The sequence below is a fragment of the Mirounga angustirostris genome, unplaced genomic scaffold (genome assembly GCF_029215605.1).
Source record: "Mirounga angustirostris isolate CCGP_5_RB_7025 unplaced genomic scaffold, mMirAng1.0.hap1 SCAF_1, whole genome shotgun sequence".
Taxonomy (NCBI): Eukaryota; Metazoa; Chordata; class Mammalia; order Carnivora; family Phocidae; genus Mirounga; species Mirounga angustirostris.
Genome location: NW_026991709.1, coordinates 73,455,739 through 73,479,013, shown reverse-complemented (window position 1 = coordinate 73,479,013; position 23,275 = coordinate 73,455,739). Strand labels below are relative to the sequence as shown.

The following is a 23,275-nucleotide window of genomic DNA, read 5'->3' as shown; positions in this document are numbered from 1 at the left end:
CCTCTCCTGCTGCTGAGTGTCTATGGCTCTCTTTTGCTAATAAATTAATTTCCAACTTCTAAGACAAGTTCAGAAGACCTTTGTACTCTGGTCTCTATCTGCCTTCCTTCCCTTATCTTTTGTCAGTCTTCCTATGCTCCTTATACTCCAAACATATAGGAATATTTTCTGTTCCCCAAATGTCACTGTTTGCACACATCTGAGTCAGGCACTCTATTCCTTCTCCATTCCTTTATCTGAAAGTCTTTGTCTTTAGTTCACTGGCAAGGGTAACTACTGTCCTCTGCTTTTGCTTCTAGTGTTGCATTTAGCTCATTGTTTTGCAATTTTTCATTTGCATATTTTTATTTTCTGCCTCTGGGATGAGAGTTCCTTGAATATGAAATTTCTTTTTTGGTTTTATTTTGTTATTGTTTTACTCATTTATAAATCCTTAGCACCTAGCACAGAAATGCCACAGAATATTTGCTCAGAAAAATATTTAAGAGATGGGTTTTCCCAGTCCAGATTGATATTTGCAATGTTCATTTTTTTAATAATCAAACTCACAAATTAGTTTCTATCAGCTTTCTTGTTCAGCTTGAAACTTTTACTCTTATAACTGGTTATAGATGAAATCTGTTCCCAACAAATAGGCTTAAGTCTTTTAATCCTTGGTTCCCTAGGGTCCTGGGATGTGCTTTGCATATGGCAGATGTTCAGTTACTATTTGCTGAGTACATTAATGAAACAAATCATCAGTAGTCACAAAGTGTTTTTGCATAAAGGGGACAGATAGACCGAAGGCCTGAATTATAGAGTTTAACATAAAAGTGTATCTAATCTGTTATACTTACATTGCAGATAAGAAAGTTAAGGCATAGCTGTTAGTGATAGAGGCAGGACTACCTATCCATCACCCTTTGGGTTATACCTTCTTGTCCCCCAGATTCAATTAGAATTTTACTTCTCTGAGTATATGTACTCCAATTAGGAGAAAAATCTGATTTTGAGAAAAATCTGGTTATGAATTCTCACCCCAAGTAATATTTGAATTGCTGAATTTAGGATCTAAATGACAATCTTAGACATCATTTGATAGTTTTTAATCTTTCACTGATTCCTGGGGCTCTGCTGTCTTCAGGATCACAGTGGAGCATGTGTAAAGGAGTTTATACAAGCCTTACTTCAAAAAGAGCTGCTCCTTTTCTGCCTTTCCTTTTGGAGGTCAGGCAGGATTTGTCAGAAAAAATAAAGTTTTAATATCTGTGGCATAGTTCACAACATTTTACCCTTAATTTATAGTTGAAGAAGTTAAAACCCGGGGAGGTAAAGAGACTTGCCCTGAGTCTAGTGTTCAATTCAATCAGAAAAAAATGGTACCATCACTAACATTTTAATTTTAACATTCATTTGAAAAACTCAAACTAATTTAAGCAAATCTATCTTGTAAATCAGGGGTCAGCTGACTATAGTCCAGAGGCCAAATCCAACTCAACACCTCTTTTTGTAAATAAAATTTATTGGAACATGGTCACACCTACTTTTATACGTATGTCTATGGCTGCTTTTCACTTCAACAGTAGTATTGAGTAGTTGCAACAGAGATTGTCAGAGCCTAAAATAGTTACTATCTGGCCTCCAGAAGAGATGTTTGCTAACCTTTGGTTTATATGATCTCCAAACCACCAGGGAATTAATACATTCATCCAGTCAACCAACAGTTAGATCTACACATCAACAACCAATGTGAACATTTTTCCCACCCACTGCACGTGGCTTACCCCAGGACTCCACCCATTAACTGTGTTCTGTGTTCTATCCTGTCATTGGTATTTTGCAGTGTGGAGACTAAACTTTTGTTAATTAAAAATTTAGGGTATGTGTTCAAATCAAGCTGTACAATGACACTGGGTACTCACTGTATCACCTTCAGAAAGGAAAACTAAAAAACTGAACTTTACCTGTATCTGTAGACCTCACAATACCAGGGCTGCTGCTTCACGTAGAGAAATGCACAGATCTGCACAATGCAGGTGAAACAGGTGTTCAAAAAGACTGAGAGCAGCAAAGGTGGAGAGAAGAGCTGTCCTGCTGGTCGGTAAGGAGCCAGCTTTGGGTAGGCATGAGTTGAACTCACTGAAAAACAAATGCATTTTCCCCTCTTACAATTTCATTATTGACGGTAAAAGATTGAGATGCCTATTATCTCAAGACTTGCATGAGGGTTCAGATGCAGCAAACATGAATGAGGGTTTACATCTAGGTAAGCACATTGCCTAGGTGCATATCCAATATTACCAGCCTTTGCCTCTTCCATGCTTTTGTTTCACCTTCAGAAATGAAAAGTAATAGGTTTAAAAATTCTGTTAATTATACATTTACCATATTTCATGGTGCAAATATTTTCTTCACAACCACACTGACCAGGAATGGTGTATAAAATAGAAAGGTGGCCTTCTACATGGATAAGCAATACTATGATCTCTCAGTGGTGGTGGGAAGGTGGAGAGTTAAGAAGAGGAGAGTAAGAGACATTAGGCTAGACTAATCTTCATATGCTGGGGATCTTTTTTAAAAAGCACTCATTTTATAATTCACTCAGCCAACATTCTCTGAGTACTTCAGTGTACCCGGATAGATGCTAGAGGTGTGTTCTGTTCCATCCTGAATAAGTGATAAATGGAGAACTGTTAGAGCACATTACACCTGGTCAGGAAAAATAGCTCATAAAATAATCTCGCTTCCAGATGAGAGTGGTAAAATGTATTATAATTTTGATCCTAGAGTTGTTTTTTCTTTTTTAACTTAAAGGATTGGCAATGGGTGGAGATTAAACAGAACAACTACAAAAAAAGATGACTGCATTCTTCTTAGAAGCCATATATTCTAACAAGCTGATGAAAATGGTATGTACTTTACTTCTTAGGGCAGCACAGGAAAGAAGCATGGAAAGGTCAGGAATTAGATACAATACATTCAAAGGTTTACATTATAGTCAGGTTTCAGTTTCTTGTCTTTATTGCCTTTTCCTCTTTTATAGCTGATCACTGGTTTCTTTGAAGTAAGGAAGAAAGTAGGGTGCATATGCTTAGGTTTGTGTTCATGCATGTAGGGGCAAGGCAGTAGGAGCAGGTGTCCAGTTTGGGATGATAACACTCTAAAGTAGGTCTTCAGTTTGCTCAGTGGGTTCTTGGCTAATCACGTGAACTCTCTGGTACTTCATTTTCTCATGTATAAAGTGAATGGGTAAGAATGTCTAAGTGGTCTCCAAAGGCTCTTCCAACTCATTTACTCTAAAGCTCTATAACTATCTAAGGCTTTACTTTTACCAATTTAACCAATGTTTCCCTAGGAGGATGCTATGCTATAGGCCATGGGGTATTCAGAGATGAGGAGGACATCTCATCTGCCCTGAAAAGCTTGAACTCTGATGGAAAAACACAGATGGGTTATGTAATAAAGAATTTGGCCGACTTTTTTTCCTAGTTCCTGGGATGTATTCTCTAAATTGTTGGGATTTCTTGAGTTGATAGAAGTGTCTTTTTATTCATGGTAACCCTGATGGTTTATGCAAACAAGATGACAGATGGTGGGCCCAAAGAAAGTTGGTGATAAAGTGATGACTCAGGATGGAGCTGGCCATGCCGCAAAAAAACTAGGGATTGAGATCAACTTCATGGCCAGTGATTCAGCCAATCATGTCTACGTAAGGAAAACCCAATAAAAACTCTAGACAAGACACCAAAGTTCAGGTGAATACTGTTTGGCAATACTCTGCATATTGTCACCATGGATGTGCCAGGAAAGTAAATCAAACTGACTCGCCAGGAAGAGGACAATGAAAGTGTTGAGATCCTCCCACCATGGGATCCTTTCACCAGACCTCACCCTGTGTGTCTCTCCCTTTGGCTGGTTCTGATTTGTATCCCTTTACTCTAATAAAACTGTAATCGTATGTATAGCACTTCACTGAATTCTGTGAGTTGTTGATATGAATTACTGAACCTGAGGGGAGAATGAGAATCCCCAAGTTTGCAGCCAGCTGGTCAGAAGTGTGAGTGGGACCCCCAAACTTATGGCTGAGTTGTGAAGTAAGGACAGTCTTAAGGAAGCTGTGCCCTTAACTTGTGAAGTTTGGCCTCACTCTGGGTAGTTAGTGTGAGAAGTCATTGCATGGCATGCAAGGAAGTGGCACACAGTGTGACCTTTTGTCAATGCAAAGAGACTGTGCTCTGGCCACAGAAGGCAGAGGCTGCCGAGCTTGGAGTTCTTTTCATGTTCTTATACTCAAGGAAGAAGATGGCTACAGAGCACATGAAGAGGCTCTGGGTGATGGAGAGAGGTGCAATTGTATCTCTGTGCATTTGGCTCTACCTCTCCAGTCCTCTCTTTCTCAGCTGCTCACTGAGTTTCTGATTTTTTTTTACCCGGAGACTACACTGGGTTGAATTATTGGCCTCATTGTGGTAGAGTGCACTTTACCACCCTTTAATTTTGGTTTCATTGTGTGAGTTTTCTCAGGCCAAAGCAATGTTAGCTGAGGTTTCAGGTCTGCTTGCATAGCCAGGTTCACTCTCTGTGATCATAATGAGAGCATGCCCAAGTCTGTCATTCCAGCCTGGCTCCAGAGTGAAAAATGTGGAGCAGACCTGAATGAAACCTATAGCCTGGACCAAGACCAACTGATCTACATCCTAAAGCCAATCAGTTTCAGCTGACCTAGATCAGCTGAATGACAGTCTATCTACAGAGCAAGAGTAGCTATTGTAAGCCACAGAATCTGGGGGAGAGGTTTGATATACAGTATTATTGTGGCAATAGCTAATTGAGGCAGAGTCCTTACATAACGAATATTTTAACTCTTTCCATATTAGAAATTCTAATGCTTTCTGATAGAGAATCTGAATATCTGACTATAAAAAATGACTAGCATTTTAGGGCCCCTACTATGTTCCAGAGCCTCTGCAAAGTGTCTTACAAACATTATTTCTTTAAAAAGCAATGCAAGGGGCACCTGGGTGGCTCAGTTGGTTAAGCATCCAGCTCTTGATTTCCACTCAGGTCATTTATCTCAGAGTTGTGAGATTGAGACCTGCCTCGGGCTCCATGATGGGCATAGAGCCTGTTTGGGATTCTCTTTCTCTCTCTCCCCCTCTCTCTGACCCTATCCCCTGCTCATTCTCTCTCAAAATAAAAATAAATAAATAAATATTTTTTAAAAAGCAATGCAAAACAGGTATTTCATATCTATTTTACAGGTGAAGAAACTGAGGTTCAGAGAAGTCGGGTTCCTTGTTTAAAGACCCACAGTTTGTGAACAACAGGGTGGTAATATAAACTTAAGTCTGTCTAATTGTAAAGCCCCCTGTTCTCTGTTCTACAGCACATTGCAGTAGTGTAGATTTCATGAATTAAAAAGGATAAAATGAGGAGCCCTAAAATGTAAGCTTGTTATTTCTCAGCAGTCAGAACCTTTCCAAATTGTCCAGGTTTCCTTAAAATGGCGATGATATATGCTATCATACTACATGCAGAGGAATGTAAGCTTGTGAAGTGTTATATTTCATTCAGAATTAAGCATTCCCTCCTCTGAGTTTCCACAGCCCATTACTCATTTTGCTGCTATGTAGTGAGGATGTCTTGCATTAAATCCAGTCATTTATACATGCACTCAGCAGACCATGAGCTCCCTGAGGGAAGAGACCCTGTCTCATCCCACTATCTGTTCCTCACTGGACCTGGTACAGGGCCTGCTATGTAGGAGGACTTAGCAGTTACAAATTTTTATTTTCAAATATACTTTTTAATTGTTCAGCATAATTTGGATATAATGTAGGCATGCTTTTCCTAAATAGTTGGCTTGCTTTATATAAAGGACATTTCAAGTCTTGTACATCAAATTTCCAGAGGCTCCAGAACACACCTAAACTACATGCAAAATTTTAAATGTGCCTCATGAGATTTTTAAGGTGAAAAGACCTATATCATCCATAAGATTCTCCAAAGGGACCAAGACCCAGAAAAGGTGAGGAGTCTTTGAAGCACTGATGGAATTTATGTAAGAGAGGCATTTATATAATGGATGGGTTTCCTCCTACAGCCTTCTTCTCTGGACACTGCCTCCTTCCATATGCTGAAGTGGTTGGCCTAAATAGAGCTAAATTACATGACCTCATCTTTATTTACAGAAATAACTGACTTAGAAGTGGACATTTTACCCAAGTTAGGTCAATGAATTTTCTCTCCAAAAGATTTGCAAAGGAGACACTGAGAGGCTAAGCTAATTAGCTATGCAAAGACCAACAGAAAGGTTATGGAAGTTCAATAGTAAAGTCACCATTTAGGGTCATTTGCAAGGTGAATGAGTAGAAGTCACACAAAAATAGTAAGAATAGGAAGAAGAAGAAAGAGATAAGATGGCCTCTTGGAAATAAAAAAGGTGGCCTTTGTTTTCCACTCTTTAGTGCTCTAGCCCTGCTCTGGCCCCTGGTGCTTCTGAGTTTCTATTCTCAAATTTTTTCTTTTGAGAATTATATTCTTAAACATCCCACTTCTTTTTTCTTGATCTAATTTGAGTGGGTTTTGTTAAAAAGAGTAGAGATGCAGCTAGAACAAATTCCTTTTAAAATGGCCTCTGTACCTTTTAGGGTCAAATTGGGCTTTAAGACATCCATTTTCTTAATTGACTTTCCTGACTTCATTTTACTTTTCTCCTTGATTTCCCTTTAACATATTATATCTTGTCTTATTAACTGCCTTTGTGTTGCCTTAAAATCTTGTGGGAACAAACAGGGTATATACAGATAAACAAGTACATAAATTAATTAAATACATGATGGTGTTGTCTTTGTCCCATACTAATTCAGACTTGAGGTCAAAAGCCCTAATCTGAGAACCCGGAAAGGCAGGCGCCTTGATGAAAGTGGTTTTACATTGATCGTCCATTGTCAATGACTACTAACATGCACAGATGAATATTCACAGTTCTCAGCCTGGAAGTCAAGTTCTGTGATCTGACCCGACTCACCTTTTCAAATTTTATCTCCTGCTTCTTTTCACATACCCTACAGTGTGGTCGAATTGAAAAACTCATGCCCCAACTCTCTCTTGCTCATGCTGCTTCATTCTACTTCAAGTACCCTTCTCTTAGGAAAAGATTTTTGAAATCCATCCATCTTTTCTATTTTGATGCAAATGTTACTTCTTCCATGAAGCAATCCTTAGTATTTCTCTCTTTTCTCCATTGCTATCTCTTTCCTAACCACAGATTTTCAGAAATGATCTCTCCTTTCTCTGAACTTCCCAAAGCACCTGTTGTTTTCTCTCTCACTCTCACCAAGATGCCTGCCTTTCCAGGTTCCCAGATTACAGCTCTTGACCTCAAGCCTGAATTAGCGTGGGACAAAGACAACACCATCATGTATTTAATTAATTTATGTACTTGCTTATCTATCTATCTATCTATCTATCTATCTATCTATCTATATGTCTTATTCCCACAAGATTTTATAATCTCTCCTTTCTCTGAACTCCCAAAGTACCTATTGTTTTCTGGCACTCACTACTTTTGACTTGCATTTCCTTCATTCATGTATGTGAATCCCCCACTAAACTGTAAACTTCAGCGATCAGCCTATTTAGGCCCCAGACACCTATGTGCCTAACATATAGTAGGAAAGGCTTTTCCTTTGTCTGGGTCTTTTCTTGCTAAGCCTTATACTTGAGGACCATGAATGGCAAATGCCAACTGAATTAAAAGAGAGATGACTGCCATATCTCCATTGTACCCACTCAGAAGGATCCATATTGGTCCTTCAACTATAAGCATGCCCCAGCCCCAAGAAATTACCTATGTGCAGAATATATAAAATTATAGAAATTATTAAGAGAGTCTTTAAAGGGAATTACTAAGAGCAGTGAGAACTGTGGTTTTCTTCCCAGCATCACTCCAATCCAAAATGAGGGGAGGTCATAAGAACCGCTCCAGGAGATACCTGAAGTATTTTGGGAGGTGGGGATTGGCTTGCTCATTCTGGTTGCAATATCAGAGGGAAAAGACAGAGGGCAGCAGTGACAGCAGGCTACATCTACTATATGGTAGGTCAGGTAGAAACTATGGAAATTAGCCAGGCTAGAGTTGTTTTGGAAAGAATCTGCCCAGTGGGCAGTCTGCTGGGACTAGAGGGCCGAACAGTTGAAAAAGGCTTCCCTAGAAGGCAGTTGCTGAGAGGAATCCTGAGGAGTGAGAGGGAGAGAGCACCACCCATGTCAGGGAGTAGTTTAGTCCAGAGTAATTCACAGGAATCTCTGAAGAGCCCAAAAACTCACCAGTGAGTCCCATGCCAATTTGAATCAATGATATTGCTTTTGCAATATTGGATATTTTTAAGCAATTTGTATGATTTACTTGTGAACATGAATTTTAGATGCCTGCCATGCTAGAGGGCACTTGACAGGACAGAGCTACAATACCCCCACATAAGTAAAAAGTCATTTGCTCTTGTTGCTTCCAAATTCCCTGAAGCAAGAGTGGAGAGTAGGCAACACAAGGAAAGTAGAGACCATGACCTTCTCTCCCACTGTTAGCTCCAAGGTCAGGCTTGATCTAGAGGAAGAAAAAGTCTGAACTGGATGAAAAGATGAAATGTTAGTTTAAATGTCTAAAGGTGAGATCATTTTAATACCTGATACTGACCAGGAAATGATCTGCCCGCGGGATGACTGAGTTTGCAGTGATGGAAAAACAATAGTGTTTGAAGGCAGAGGTTAAAAAAACACGGAGGAGCCTGGGTGGCTCAGTCAGTTAAGCATCCAACTCTTGATTTCATCTCAGCGTTGTGAGACTGAGCCCCCCATCAGGCTCCGTACTCAGTGTGGAGTCTGCTTGAGATTCTCCCTTTTCCTCTACCTCTGCCCCTCCCCACCCCAGTCTCTTTCTGTCTTTCTCTCTCTTAAATAAATAAATAAATAAATAAATAAATAAATAAATAAATAAATAAATAAATAAAATCTTTTAAAAAATATCCCAAACACACTGCCCATATTTTTGGATTTCTAATCAAACTATCTACTTGTACACAGTCTAATTCTGTTCAAGGGCTCACGGAGTTAGCCAGTCATTTCGAAGGAAGCAAAAGAGAATAGGCTCAAGGTGATAGCATTCATCTTGTGATGAGTGTTTACAATGGGTGACACACTGCTGTACACTTCACATGCATTGTTTTATCTGATCCTCTCAACCCCCTGAGGACATTTCATATCAGGAAATTATTTCATAAATAGTTTGCCAAAGTTTGCAGAGATAGGGAATGGGAGAAAATGGCCATGGCTTTCACCTTCATGCTACTGCCTGCTAACTTAGCTCCTGGAACTCCCTGGTGTTTTTTTTTTTCTTTTTTTAGTATCATCAACCATGTTCACAGGTAAATCATACAAATTGCTTAAAAATATCCAACATTGCAAAAGCAAGATCTTTGATTCAAAATGTTCTAGTCATGTGACTATTAATAACACACAGAAAAATATGTTAATGGACTACAAATATACATTTCAGCCCGAAGAATTGAAACTGATGTTACTTACATCTCTGATGCTGGTAACTTCTGTCATTGGGTTGATACAATAAATGACTTCAATATCAGTTTCATGTTTTAAGATGTTACATGAAATTCTCAAGGTTATTAATATCCTGCATTGCCTGATGTTTTATCTGTTAGTTTTCATAACACTTCCATTGTTGAACAAGGAAAAAGAGAGGACTATGTCATTCTTTTTCTTTGCTCTCTGTTGAGGCAGTCACCTTTTTTACTTATTAAGAGTTAGTATGAAACCCTGAGTTCTTTGATAGGAAATACTTTATCAGTGTCATCTCAAAGGAAGGAAATGAGCAATAGCTGCTGTGAGCCACACCTTGCTTTTGAGAGAATTCCTGGAATTAAATGCTAGCATCTGTTCTCACATGTCAAATACCTAGCAAAAATCTGGTTTCATGTCAATGTGAAGAATAGCTAAATAATAGAAAGTGACCTTTGGGTTTTAAAGATTTCCCTTTCTAGATTTCCTATACATTTTTCTATGCACAAGACACACACCTATGAAGAACTCAGAATACACTGATCATTTTATGAGGCTAAGACCTATTTGCTATCAGGATATTTTAGTGCCAAATCTGAGGACTTCAAGCCTCAACTTACTCCAACCCCTCTTTCAAAAAACTCACAGGTAATGTGGTTTTAGTAATAAAGGTGCATCTTTCACAGAAGCTTTGATTTGTGTGAGTATTTCTAGAGTGTAATGGATAAATACAAATAATTCTGTTTACTTTGCTAAAACACTTACTTGTTAAACAGACCATCAAGGTAATGGCTACATCTTGCATGAGATACTGGTAATTCCCAAAGAGCTGTAGTTGCTGAAAAGGAAATAAAGGTAAATATAAGGGGACGCCTGGGTGGCTCAGTCAGTTGAGCATCCAACTCTTGGTTTTGGCTCAGGTCATGATCTCAGGGTCATGGGATCAAGCCCCACCTTGGGCTCTGCACTCAGGGCAGAGTCCGCTTGAGATTCTCTCGCTCCCTCGCCCTCTGCTTCTCCCTCCCCATGCTCTCTTTCTGTCTCTCTCTCTCTAAAAAAAAAAAAATAAACCTTGAAAAGTAAATAGAAGAGTTGCTTCTGCCATTGTAGCATTGTTATCATTGCCAAAACTCTTTCTGAAAGTAATCAGGAAGCAACAGTTATTTTTCTTTCCTCTTTAAAAAGAAAGTAATTTACCTATGATTTTTAGCATCTCACTGGAGAGAATGAAACCAGATCACAATTTTCCCAGTGTTTAACTTAATTCCATATTAGCAATGAGAGTCAGTCAGTTGGGAAACACCCTCTTTATTGACCACAGTAATCTGGCAGCTACACTCTCAACCTGGACAGCTGAATTCTCGAAATAAGATACCCACTGGGAATGTCAAGCATAAAATTTTGAAATCCAAGCCACAAATCATTCAACAGGTATTATTCTCCATCCTTATCCAGAGGCTGAGTTCACAATATCGTTCTCTTGGGGTCCATTCACTTTCACAAACTGAGCAAGTACCTCTACCCCAAGTAATCCCATTACAGACTTCAGTCTGGTACGCTTGACTTCCTAAGGTTTGTGTAGACACAGAACTTGTTTGAAGTTCACATTTATGGAGTCATATATAAAAGTCAACTTGTTACCTCCAGAAACTTGCTTGGCAATACCTGTTGCAGGCAGCTCTGTTTCTCTGCTTCATAGCTGCTGACTGAACACTAAGTTATGATCTGAACCATTAGAGACCACCTTTAAGCAAATGATAAATAGTTCTAGATTCTTAGAGTATGAACCCAAGGCCCTGAAGTTTTTGATTAAAGGTCTCTACTGTGGGAAGGGGGGTGGGGAGGGCACCTGGGTGGTTTAGTTGCTTAAGCGTCTGCCTTCGGTTCAGGTCATGACCCCGGAGTCCCAGGATCAAGCCCCACGTTGGGCTCCCTGCCCAGTGGAGAGTATGCTTCTCCCTCTGCCCCTCACCCTGCTCATGCTTGTTCTCTCTCTCTCAAATAAATAAGTAAAATCTTAAAAAAAAATAAAGGTCTTTGGGGGACACTCTTATTCAGGTCTAGACCATCAGAGTGAATGGCTACAGAGTGGCCTATCTCTATGTGAACACAACTCTATGCATGAAGCCTTTGGAACTGAGAAGTCTTTCATAGTTTTGAGAAGACATAAATTGTTCCTCATCCTCCATAAATGGTTCCCCAAGGTTCTCACCCTCCAACTCTCTCTCTGTCTTCTTTACATTTCTTTCTCATACCCTTTCCTTTCTTTTCCCCTCAGAATGGTACAATTATATGTATGCAGATGAGATGGAACAGGGAGAAATTTTCCAAGGCAGCTTTAGTTTTGTTCTAGAAGCAACTTTCCTAGAACTACGGAGAACTTGGGAAGTCTGTCAGGCTGACATCCCAGAGGCACATAAGGGCTTGGCCAAGGGCAAGATCTAAGGTGTTCTTAGTGATAGAGGCAGAACTTGAATCTAGGTTTTCTGACTCCCAACGCAGTTCCTGTTTCTATCTGCCTGGTTGCCGCTTAGCCCTCTGTGCAAGATTCTTGCCCACAACAGCCCACCAGATGCTAGAGTTCTGTGGTCCTCTCGTTCATCTCTCAAATGTCTCAGAAAAACAGTATAATAATTGCCTCCCTGAAGTGTTCCCTGAGCCTTTTGGATTATCTCACTGTAGAGCAAGTTATGACTGAAATAATGAAGATTACTTTCAAGTTATACATATTTCTTCTATATAGTTAATTTTAAAATGATTATTTTTATCATTTAATTTCAAAAGTCCTTTTTTTAAAATTTTTAAATAAGGGGCGTCTGGGTGGCTCAGTCAGTTAAATGTCTGCCTTTGGCTCAGGTCAATATTCCCTGGGTTCTGGGATCCAGTCCCACATCGGGCTCCCTGATCAACGGGGAGTCTGCTTCTCCCTCTTCCTCTGCTGCTCTCTCTCTCTGTCAAATAAATTAATAAAAATCTTTAAAAAAATTTTTTTTTAAATGCTAATCCTTTACTGATGACATGTCTAAGTGTGTAAGTTCTGGGCAGTTTCAGCAGTAAAGTTCCAATATGGGAATTCTTCTAGTTTTTGAGTGCTTCAAGATCAAATTCAAAAACTTCTGTTTCTTTTTACCTCCTCTTAGTCTTTTGTCAAAAATATTCCATAGCTGGAGACTGATGCATTTCCTGCTGAGTTATATTTAGGCTGTTCTGAAGCTCTCTCCATACTCCAAGTAAAGAAATAGACTCTTGAAGAGGTCAAGTATCTCAGGTTATCTAGAAAAAAAACAACACTCCTAGAAAACTGATCCCTAGCTGCTTATTTCTAGCTCCATGTGTCATGTGCAGTTATGCCAAGTTCCCAAGTTTGCAGACATCTATTTTGAGAAATGTCATTTATTTATAAAACATTAAATCCTGTGTAAGAGCCACACCCCAAAGAATAAACCAAGAATGTAAATGCAACTAAAACTGGGAAGAAATTATTTAGGTTCATACCCAATAGAGCAGTGATGTACCAATAAACTGGATTATGCCATACATGGTCAAGTATTTAAATACCCCAAAGGATGAAACCAGAGCAGCTCGGCCTTCTCTGTTTGAGAAAAAATAAAAATAACTGGTTATGGATGATATACATTTCCTAGTCTCTTTTATATTTCAAATGGAGTTCAGTTTAATAGCTTGTTCATATACCTTCACTTAATCAATGATTCATCCTCTCAATTATTTATTGAAGCGAAATTTGCTCATTCATTCTCTGCTTTAATCATGACCTCACTCACTGACTCATACCGCACTTTTATTTAGGGCTGATGAAGTACCAGCATTCTGCTTAGAGTCGTGGAGGATATAAATGAATCAGGCACAGTCTTTATTTTGAGTGAACTAAAAAGATTAACATGGATATTATAAACACAAGACATCATGATAAGGTGCAAAATGTCGAGCTTTGACTTGACTGTGACTCGTTACGTCCTAACAACAGTTGCTTCTGAGAACTAAACTGTGTACGTTTTGGAGTCCCGCAGAGACTTCAAGCTAAAGGACAGGTGTTCTTGCATGTTAGGAAGCGTGGATGTGACTCCAGTATGTGAGATGAATGTGGTTTTGTTAGTTTCAATGCTCCAGGAAGAACCCATGGTAATAATCTGAGCTGGGGTGGAGTTCAAAAGACATAAAGACCACAGTAAAAACTGCAGGTTAAAAAGTCAGTATTCCCCCTTTTAAAAAATGCTGTTTGAGCTGTTATTCCCTTAACTGAGGCTTGGTTCAGGCAAGGGGTGATGACAGGCAAAGAAGACAGTGCAGAGCAGGAACTCACTATGGATGAGTGGGGAAACCTGCCAAACAACCCCTCCTGTAGCCTCTCTTGTCAAGGCAGAAGTGAATTCGCATGGGAGGCAGCCCACATCCTCCCCCAGTGGCACGGACATCTGTGCTGCTCAAACACTTTGTCAGTGGATGGGGTACCCAAGAAGGAAAACCTTAAAAGCCAAACTAGTAACCGCTTCCCCTCAGGCATGATGAACAGGTTTGGGAGAGATGGGCCAGGATGCGTTGGCCAGATGTTTTCCACCAGGCCGTGAGGCACTGCCATTTGTTTTCAACGCAGAGACTGGAGCAGCACTCAAGCTGAGGAGGGGCCAGCATGTGAAGCCTGGACTGATTTCTCACATAAACTTTGTGGTTTCATCTTTTTTTATCCTTTTGTGTGTGCCTTTCCAGAAAAATGAAAGCACCCAAATTCAAAGGCAAGTGCAAAACGCCATTCTGAGGAAAGTATAAAGGAGGTTTGCACGGGCCTCCAAAATTACTGCTATTCCTAATGATGATAAATTTTAAGAAGCTAACTCATGTAGTTACGCATTCCACAACCATTCATTGAATGTTCTGATGTACCCAGCTTAGTACTGGACACGATAATATAGAAATGAATGAGGTACAGTCCTTGTCCTGAAGGGCTTCAACTAGAGCAACAAGTCAATCATGTTTCAAAGGATACAAACGAGAACCTGTGGATCTATGCATCTAAAACTGTACCTCAATGCCCCATCTGGAGTATGTTTTCCCAGGAATAAGCATGCATCAAGGATAGCAAGGGTAAAATGAGACTAAAAGAGCTGAATCATATCTAATTTTTATGAATCTATGAAATATAAAAGTCAAGAGCTTCTAACCTGAAGTCTTACTAAGCCATCTGCCACTAGAGAAATTTTACATCATGACTTGGATCTTAAAACACTACACTGCATTCACAAATGCATTAGGTCACATGTGTGAGACAAAACATCTGAAGTTCAAATGCCACTGCCTTTTGGTTGTATCAAGCAGGCACTTTGTGTAACTGTCCAAGAGTTTAAACTTCCTCCACACCTGGTGCTCCAGCTTACCCTCCATAACTCCCACCTGAAAAGCTTCCTACCAACTGGGCTACTGGGCTCCTGCACTCTCCAGTTAAAACCCCATTTCTAAACATGGCTCTCCACTTCCCCCACCTGGAATATTCTCCCACCTCCTTCCTATTTACATACATCCTGTCCATCCTTCAAGTTCCAACTCCCCTGCTGAAATCTTCCTTCCTGGCTTAAGTCATCAACCTGAACTGCTAGAACAACTACCATATTGTTTGGACATTAATGTATTAAAACTAATTTGTTGAGCACTTCTCAGTTATCAGGCAGAAGATTCTCCATTTTGTGACTATATTTCTATCTATCTGGACCTTTACTGGGATGTGAATCCTTCAGGGCAAATATCTGTCTCATCCTTCATCCATCATATTTCCAAGCACAATATTTTAAAAAGTTCCATGAGTTGCATTGATGATAGAAACCATGATCTAGGGAGAGGGTCCTGGGAACTCTCATTTTGTAGTTACCTTGATATGAACCAAAGTTAAGATAGTAGAGAGAGTAAGGAAAGGGCTTGGAGAGAGTCTTCGAAAGACAGATCAGGAAAACACAATGCCTGCTTGGCTATGGGCAAAGAAGGGAAGGAGTTCAAAGCGCTCTGAGGTTCTCAGGGCTCGGAGGACCAGAGAACACAGGAATTAGGAAAAGGAGCTGCTCTAGAGGCAGGGGAGGTGCTGATGTTTCAGGGTGTGGAAGGACACAGGTACGTGCACCCTGGGATCAGGGAGATGTGTCGAGCTGTCTCGCTGCTATGCAACCAGACACGGGCATGGAATTTCAAGACTGGCACCTTTAGGTGAGTGATTCCTGCTAGTAGTTGCCCATTCAGATGCACAGATGCACCAAGGGACATGCTGGAGAACTTCATGATCATCCTTTTTGAATAAATCTCAAGTTTTGGTGATGTCTTTCAGACCACTGGCCATGAAGATAGACTGAAGTTACCCAGCAGTGTTATAGGAAGCTACAGGTGAATAAGATTTGTGAACAAAATATAAAACCTAATGTTTTGTTCTTAGATACATTTCAAATATGAGTAGACACAAAATCAGCAATGAGAATCGAGGCGAGGTGAGGGAGCTACTGAGAAAATCAGGTCTTTAATTCCTTCCCCTTCCCTCGAATGTAGTCTTTCATGTGATCATTTTGGATATTCGCCGACTTGTATCTCGGAGAGGTAACACTATTTGGGGAAGCTATCTGATGCAGTGTTCCCTTTGTGCTTCCTCACCCACCCAATCCCAGTGAGGAAGTTTCCACTCTGCACCCAACATACAAAATAAGGGAGAGGAGAAGGAAGAAATGCAATTGGTTTTTAAATATCAACTCCACCTTTCAACTATCCACATGACATCACCTTTCATCCTGTAAGCCTCAGCAAAAGTCACTTTTTGGGTGGCTTTTACCAGCATTCCCAAGCAGCACGAATGGCCCCTTCATTGGTGCTCTGGTAGCACTTGACCCATACCTCTGTTGTGAAATTTATCGCTTTAAATTATGGTTGAGTTCTGTCCAAAGTCAGATAATGAGCCCATCGGTCATGAGGGTGGAAAGGGAAGAGGTGGCTTACTTTATGAGCTGAGGCACGCACTCGATGTTGGCTGTTTTTGAGGTGAAATGGGAGGCCACAGACGCCTCCTGCTCTGACAGCGAAATGCCCACGTGAGCCATTTTCAAAGCCTACAATGATAAATCCATGTTACACCCAGGACTCCTCGGGCCAGGCTCTAACTCTTCAAACACCATGAGGCTATTCTTCACATTGTCGAGTTTATAACACTGTAGCCTTCCAGCCCCAGGTCTGTGTTTATGCTGTCCCTCCACCTGGAGTACCCTCCCTCTCCTAATCCAGGAAGTCATTAACTAAGGAGGCAGCAGATAAACAATGATCCTGAGGTAGAAGAGTGGTGGGTGTGTTCTTGTGTGTGTGCATTGGTTGTGGGGATATAGATGTCATAAGAAAATGGAAGCACTCATTCAAGAAGTCCATGAAAAAGGTGACAGCATTTGGGTGGACATTTGTGGGGGGCCTTCCCTATCACAATTCTTACCACTCAGCAGGCCATCTTCATGAACAAAAGGAAAAGATATCTAATCCCCACTTTTCCTGGGTGGCCTGATCTAGCCAACCAGCTAACTGCTGGGATGAAGTACGGGGCGTAAAGCATCTTCACTGGAGACAGGGACCAGATCATATACATCATAGATCATTCCAGGCCATGTGTTGCCTCACTAAAATAAAGGCTGATTCATTCTCATCAAGACTGGAAGCAGCCCATGGGCACCTGGGTGGCTCAGATGGTTAAGCGTCTGCCTTCGGCTCAGGTCATGATCCCAGCGTCCTGGGATCGAGTCCCGCATCGGGCTCCCTGCTCCTTGGGAGCCTGCTTCTCCCTCTGCCTCTCTCTCTCTCTCTCTGTCTCTCATGAATAAATAAATAAAATCTTTAAAAAAAAAAAAAGACTGGAAGCAGCCCAGAGAGTGCACAGAGCAGACAGTGGCTAATTAACAGACCAGCAAGTTCTTAATCCTACAAGAATTATGTGAGCATAAAATGGGGTTTTGTACTTCTGTAGTTCTGTAGTACTGCAAAGTATCTTGTTACCATGAAATTCCTGTTCAATAAGTATTAGAATATTTGCTTTTTCCTCTTTTCTTCCTTAGTATTTTGTTTCTCTATTACATATTTTAGGACCATCTACTTTATGTTTGGGTTAATATTATGCAAGATTCTTTCCCCAACCAGATAATGAATTTTAGAGAGGCAGAGACTATGTCCTTTTTAACACTTATTAGTTCTTTTGTTCTAAATTCTACATAACTACGGGAATGGGTACTCATTTTAGGTTTTGAAGAGCAGACTAACAACTGGCTTCTCATGAAGCGTAAGGTAGAAAAATTTATAATAGATCTTTAAGTGTGAGCACAGTTTTTCACAGAACTTTGAAGAAAATATGTAAAAAGAAAGTAAAACAACTACCTAGATCTTAAGTAGCTAATAGGCTTTGGAAATACAAAGCAATTTTCTTCAGTTTTGTACTGAAAATATTTTCTTATGTACATAAATCTTCAAGGTAGGCTACTGTTTCAACATATCTTCAAAACTCAGAATCTAAAACATGTGCTGCCTTCTACCGTGTATGGGAAGTAATCTGCTGAGAATCATTAATTTAGGCTTGTTATAGTTTGTGATAGCCAAATAATTTGGTCTATGATTTCACTGATGGTAAGAATATGGGGTTAGGGCGCCTGGGTGGCTCAGTTTGTTAAGCGACTGCCTTCGGCTTAGGTCATGATCCCGGAGTCCTGGGATTGAGCCCCACATCGGGCTCCCGGCTCAGCAGGGAGCCTGCTTCTCCCTCTGACCCTATCTCCTCTCATGCTGTTTCTCTCTCTCTGTCAAATAAATAAAAATAAACAAAATCTTTAAAAAAAAAAAAAAAAGAAAAAAAGAATTTGGGGTTAAAGCCAACTTTTAGAAACTAACCCTGGAGAAGTTTAGCAGGAAAAAAATGCAGTTTATACATAAATCAAAACTTTAAATCATCCATTTCAAATGTTTTTTTTCACTAACCCTTTACCAAGTTGTGTGACTTCAGGCACAATAAATAAATAAATAAATAGAAAAAGAAAAGAAAAAGAAAAAAGAATTCACCTCCCTGATTTTCACTTTTATTTGATAACATGAGAGATTTAAACCAGCTCATCTTGTAAAGTCCCTTCTGGGTCTGAGCTACAGGAGTCTAAGTAGTCTCCTTGTCCTTTTTATCCTAGGAGTTGTCAGAAAACAGCGGAAGTGGCTCATCCGGCATTATACCTCTCAGCATTCAGCCAACACTCGGGTGTAGGGAATGTAAACAGCAAACTGATGAAGTGATTGCTGGCAGAGGGGTGAAAAGACAGACCCCAGGGAAAGGTGGGGTCCTCAAAAGGGACAGTAGGGAACCACCTCCGTTGGTTGAAGTCATTTCTACTCACCCCACAGTCATTAGCCCCATCTCCACACATGGCCACATAATAACTGTAAGGGAAACCATGAGAAAAATTAATGCCTTAATGCCTCACTTGGATAATTTTCATCACAACCAACTCACATACAACGTGTGTGTGTGTGTGTGTGTGTGTGTGTTGAACACACGTGGAATCAGGCTGATGGAAAATGACTTGGAGAGATATATTCCTGGAGGAATAAGGCCATTGTATTATTTAAATTGTTTCAATCACATAGAAAGGATAGTGATTCTGCCAAAGACGTCCACCAAGATGATTATACATTTCGAAAGAAGTCCTGGGTGATTGTATCGACTATGGCTAAGCTTCAGAGTGTACAGCCAGAATCACACACTTCCCACCCCTAGCGCACAGATACAACCTAATCCATCTGTGATTTGGTGGCTGACACCATTGAAAGTTTAGAGTTTAGACACTAGGAGGAGAAACGCGTGGGAAATGGTTGAACAGATAGAACCAGAGATATAGACACATAATCTTGATGCACCCTGGAGTGATATGAGATAATGTGCTGTACTGGTTTGATGTGCAAACACAACAATATAAATAGAAGAGTAAATATAAAGCTGTTGTGAAAGAAAAGGAATTTCTGATGCAGGACACACTCTGTCTTCTCTTATAGGTAAATAATACATTACAGGTATTGATTAATGGCAATACTATTAAAGGCTCAGAGACAATTTGCCAAAAACACACAAAACAACAAAATCAATACAGGCAAAAAATGAAGTTCTCAGACAATTTCCTTGTTATTAGTTGGCACATAAGACATGGTCATTTGTATAAGTTGAAAATTGTCAAATGTAAACAAACTCATGAGGTTCGACCTAATATTTGGCTGCTAGACATGAAGATCCCCCTATGAACATTTCATGTGCTCACGTGTGTGTCATGACTACACACACTTGCTGAAGTGGCTTCCTTTCTTCAAGCTTGAAACACCTATTTAGTCTTTACATCACACAAAGAATCTTACATCTTCTAGTGTTTCCTGAATGCAGGCAAGAACTTGGACAACCTTATGTTCATTGCCAGTGATAAAGGCAGAAGGAGTAAGATGGGGAAATTGAGAAGACAGTTCATTCTGAGGTAGCATCTATCTTCCTGAATTGATTTTTCTTTAAGGGAATATAGCTTTTCAAAAGTAAGCATATAAATTGACAAAATTTCTTAGACATTTGAGAAGGGTAAAATTACTTTCCTCAGCCACTATCATATAATGACCATGTAAGTAAAATAGTCATTTTAGACACCAGTTACTAACCCAGCCTCAATGCATTATGGGAGTTGATAGGCAGTTTCTTAAAACTTCTCTAAGAATGCTTTGGCAACAAAAAATAATAGTGAAAGTCAGTCTCCTGATTTTCCCTACTACTTCTCAGCAATTATGTGAAGTTTCACTGTTCTCCTTTCCTTTTCACTTTCCAGAAATCTGTAGCCCAGAAATTGTAACATTCCCAGAAAGTTATAGGTAGGTCTGGTCTCAAGAACAATTTCATTCTGATGTGACTCAGTCATCTATACTTTTTAAAGGACATAAGAAAGGACTTTTTTTTTTTTTGGCCTCCATACCCAAACCCAAGCAGGGTCAGATAAAGTGAAAATATCATTCCACCTCTTTCCTAGAAGACCTGAAATCATTCACATATCTTCTAATGGACCAACCTTAAATAATTCCAGATGATGACTCACATGCTTCCCCATTTTTCCTGTTCTGAACTACACAAGCCCCTATTTTATCTATTCTCCACATTCAAGCCGAGAATCTTCCTCTAAGTTATGCTGTAGAGGCCACAGAAGGAATGCTGCCTGGGGTAGACAGTTTCCAAAATGGCTCTCTGTGATTGCCACTTCTTGGTATTCATAATGTTGTATAAAGCACTTCCTTGAGTGGGGGCTGGACCTAGTGACTTGTTTCTCATAAAAATAATTTAGCAAAAGTAATGGGATATCACTTCTAAGATGAGGATATAAAAAATACTGATCTCTCTCTCTCTCACTCTATCTCTTTTTGCTTGCTCACTCTTGTGGAAGCTAGCTACCACACTGTGAACTGCCTTATAAATGACCTATGTAGCAAGGAACTGTGGGTGGCTTCTGTCCAACAGCCAATGGAAAACTGGGACTCTTAGCCCAACCACCCACAGGATCTAAATCCTGTCAACAATATGCAAGAGAGGCTGGTGGCAGGCCCCTCCAACTCCAGCGCTGAGGGACCTGCAGTCCTGGCAGACACCTGATGGCAGCCTTGTGAGAGACCCGGAGCCAGAAGACTCCATTCAGCACACCTGGATTTCTGACCCATAGAAATGAAAAATAATAAATAGTGTTATTCTAAGCTACTAAATCTGGAGGTAATTTGTTACACAGCAATAGATAACGAATACACTCTCCTCTTTCAAGCAATAATACTTACTTTAATTTTTGAAATTCTTCAACAAGACTAGATTTCTGTCCAGGAGACATTCTTGCAAAAATGGTTCCATTCACCAGAATCTAAAGAGAAAAACAACTATTACAATAAGGTTAGGATGAAGTACACTTTTTAAATAAAAGAACAGCCCTGAAAATCATTCCTGGCCACTGTTTGAATATAGCCTTGGGCAGTATGTCATTAGCCCAAATGTCAGGACAGGGAGAAAGGGGACTTGGTGCTTTACTATTCAACTTTCACTTTCATCCCCCATCACAACATTATGACTTCCTTCCAGGCCATTTTTCTGAGATGGGATAACCTTGAGTTAATAACTGGAAAGCAGCAGAGCATATAGGACAAAAATGCTTAAGGAAATATAGTTCTTTTTACTAAACACCATCTCCGCAATTGCAGCATAGGTAAAGGAAAAAAACAGATGAAGAGTGGAGAACCAAGGTTCTATTCTCAGCTCTGGTCCAACTAGCTGGGCAAACCTTCCACAAGGGACCTTACCTCTCTGAATCTCAGCTGCCCCAACTCCTCAAGGAGGAACTGCACTAACAGCTTTCTAGAAGCCTCTGGGGTCAAGATTCAATGGTCTTTGACTGGTAAGGCAACAGAATTTTCAAGAAACTGCTTACAGATGGTTGCTGCCCTCAGCTTGTGCTCCACTTATCTCCTTCACACTGATAGCACAACCCTGCACAGCACTATTTTTAAATAGACACACAGAGGACAAGATAACAAATGATTTTGAAAATAAACCATGGGCTTTTATTTCCTGCTGCTGTAATTTAAGAATCTAGACAGGACAGGGAATAGAGCTCAGCCTGACATTGAGTTGGTGGCTTTCAGAGAGGCTGGCCCACAAAACAGGCAGCGCATTTGGAACTATTTGGAGATACTCCCTGCTGGGGAGGGAGAGATGGAAGAAGGCTGAGATTGGGCTGGCCATGAGGGCGAGGAGCTGGACCAGAGCTCAGACTCTGAAGAAGGGGTCATGCACATATGCAGGACCAGGTAGGGCTAGAGAACTTCTGAAGGAGCAGTGCCCCTTTGGGGATGTTTATTCCCCAAATCTGAGATAACCTCACTGATCATCACCTTCACTTCTCTCTTCTTTTTTGACTCACTAATTTGAGAGCAAAACAAAACATTTCATTTCACCAGTACTTACTTTTGGAAGCAAGCTGTTGAAATGCTGAAATATCACTTGGTATGATTTCCCACTCATTGCAAAATGGTAACAGCTCCCTCTTGCTCCATCAGGCACTGAACTGTTTCCAATGTTAAGGTAGGTTTCCTAAATTTAAAAGGGCATAGTTTCCACATGGGTTCTCAAGGAATGTCTCTGCTTTCCTGTGTTTTATGGAAGGAAGTGTGTTTAAATTACATAACGGTGGGAAGGCCAGCAAATACATAATGTGTAATTTGTCCATGGAACTTAGACTCAGATAAAGAAGACACTCCTAATGTCCTCCCCAAATTATATGAACATATGAAACATTGACAACATAATGCTTGGGATCTTGTCCTAGGAGATAATACATGTGATATTAGTCTACGAAGGAAATCCTTCCAAGGTACCAGTTAATGATTCCAAGGAAGAGTAGAAAACATTCTTTCCTTCTCTTTCTTCTCCTCTTCATGCAGACTTTTATTTCCTAAGATCTTTTACCATTCGTTCATTCATTCATTCACACATCATGCCCCAATTTCTTCCCTGTAAAATAGGCAGACTCCTTCTTTGGAGCCTAACTTCTTATAGCACTTGCCTTCTCCCCACCTCAACAGGTGACATGTTCCCTCATGGCGCCCAGCTCCTCTTGCATACCCTATGTGCCATTGCACCAGTTCGATTCCTTTGCTGAAACCCTTTCTC

The 23,275-nt window shown here is 40.2% G+C and overlaps 1 protein-coding gene across 1 annotated transcript in view; it reads right to left on the bottom strand.

Moving 5' to 3' along the window:
- ATP13A5 (ATPase 13A5) overlaps positions 1 to 23,275 on the bottom strand; it is a 119,980-nt gene that overhangs the window by 20,853 nt on the left and 75,852 nt on the right. The window contains exons 20-26 of the mRNA XM_064589789.1: positions 22,571 to 22,696; positions 21,394 to 21,473; positions 18,945 to 18,987; positions 16,537 to 16,646; positions 13,051 to 13,147; positions 10,321 to 10,393; positions 1,944 to 2,118 (exon numbers count right to left, since the gene is read on the bottom strand). Coding sequence (XP_064445859.1) covers positions 1,944 to 2,118; positions 10,321 to 10,393; positions 13,051 to 13,147; positions 16,537 to 16,646; positions 18,945 to 18,987; positions 21,394 to 21,473; positions 22,571 to 22,696 — 704 coding nt within the window. The remainder of the gene's footprint in view (positions 1 to 1,943; positions 2,119 to 10,320; positions 10,394 to 13,050; positions 13,148 to 16,536; positions 16,647 to 18,944; positions 18,988 to 21,393; positions 21,474 to 22,570; positions 22,697 to 23,275) is intronic.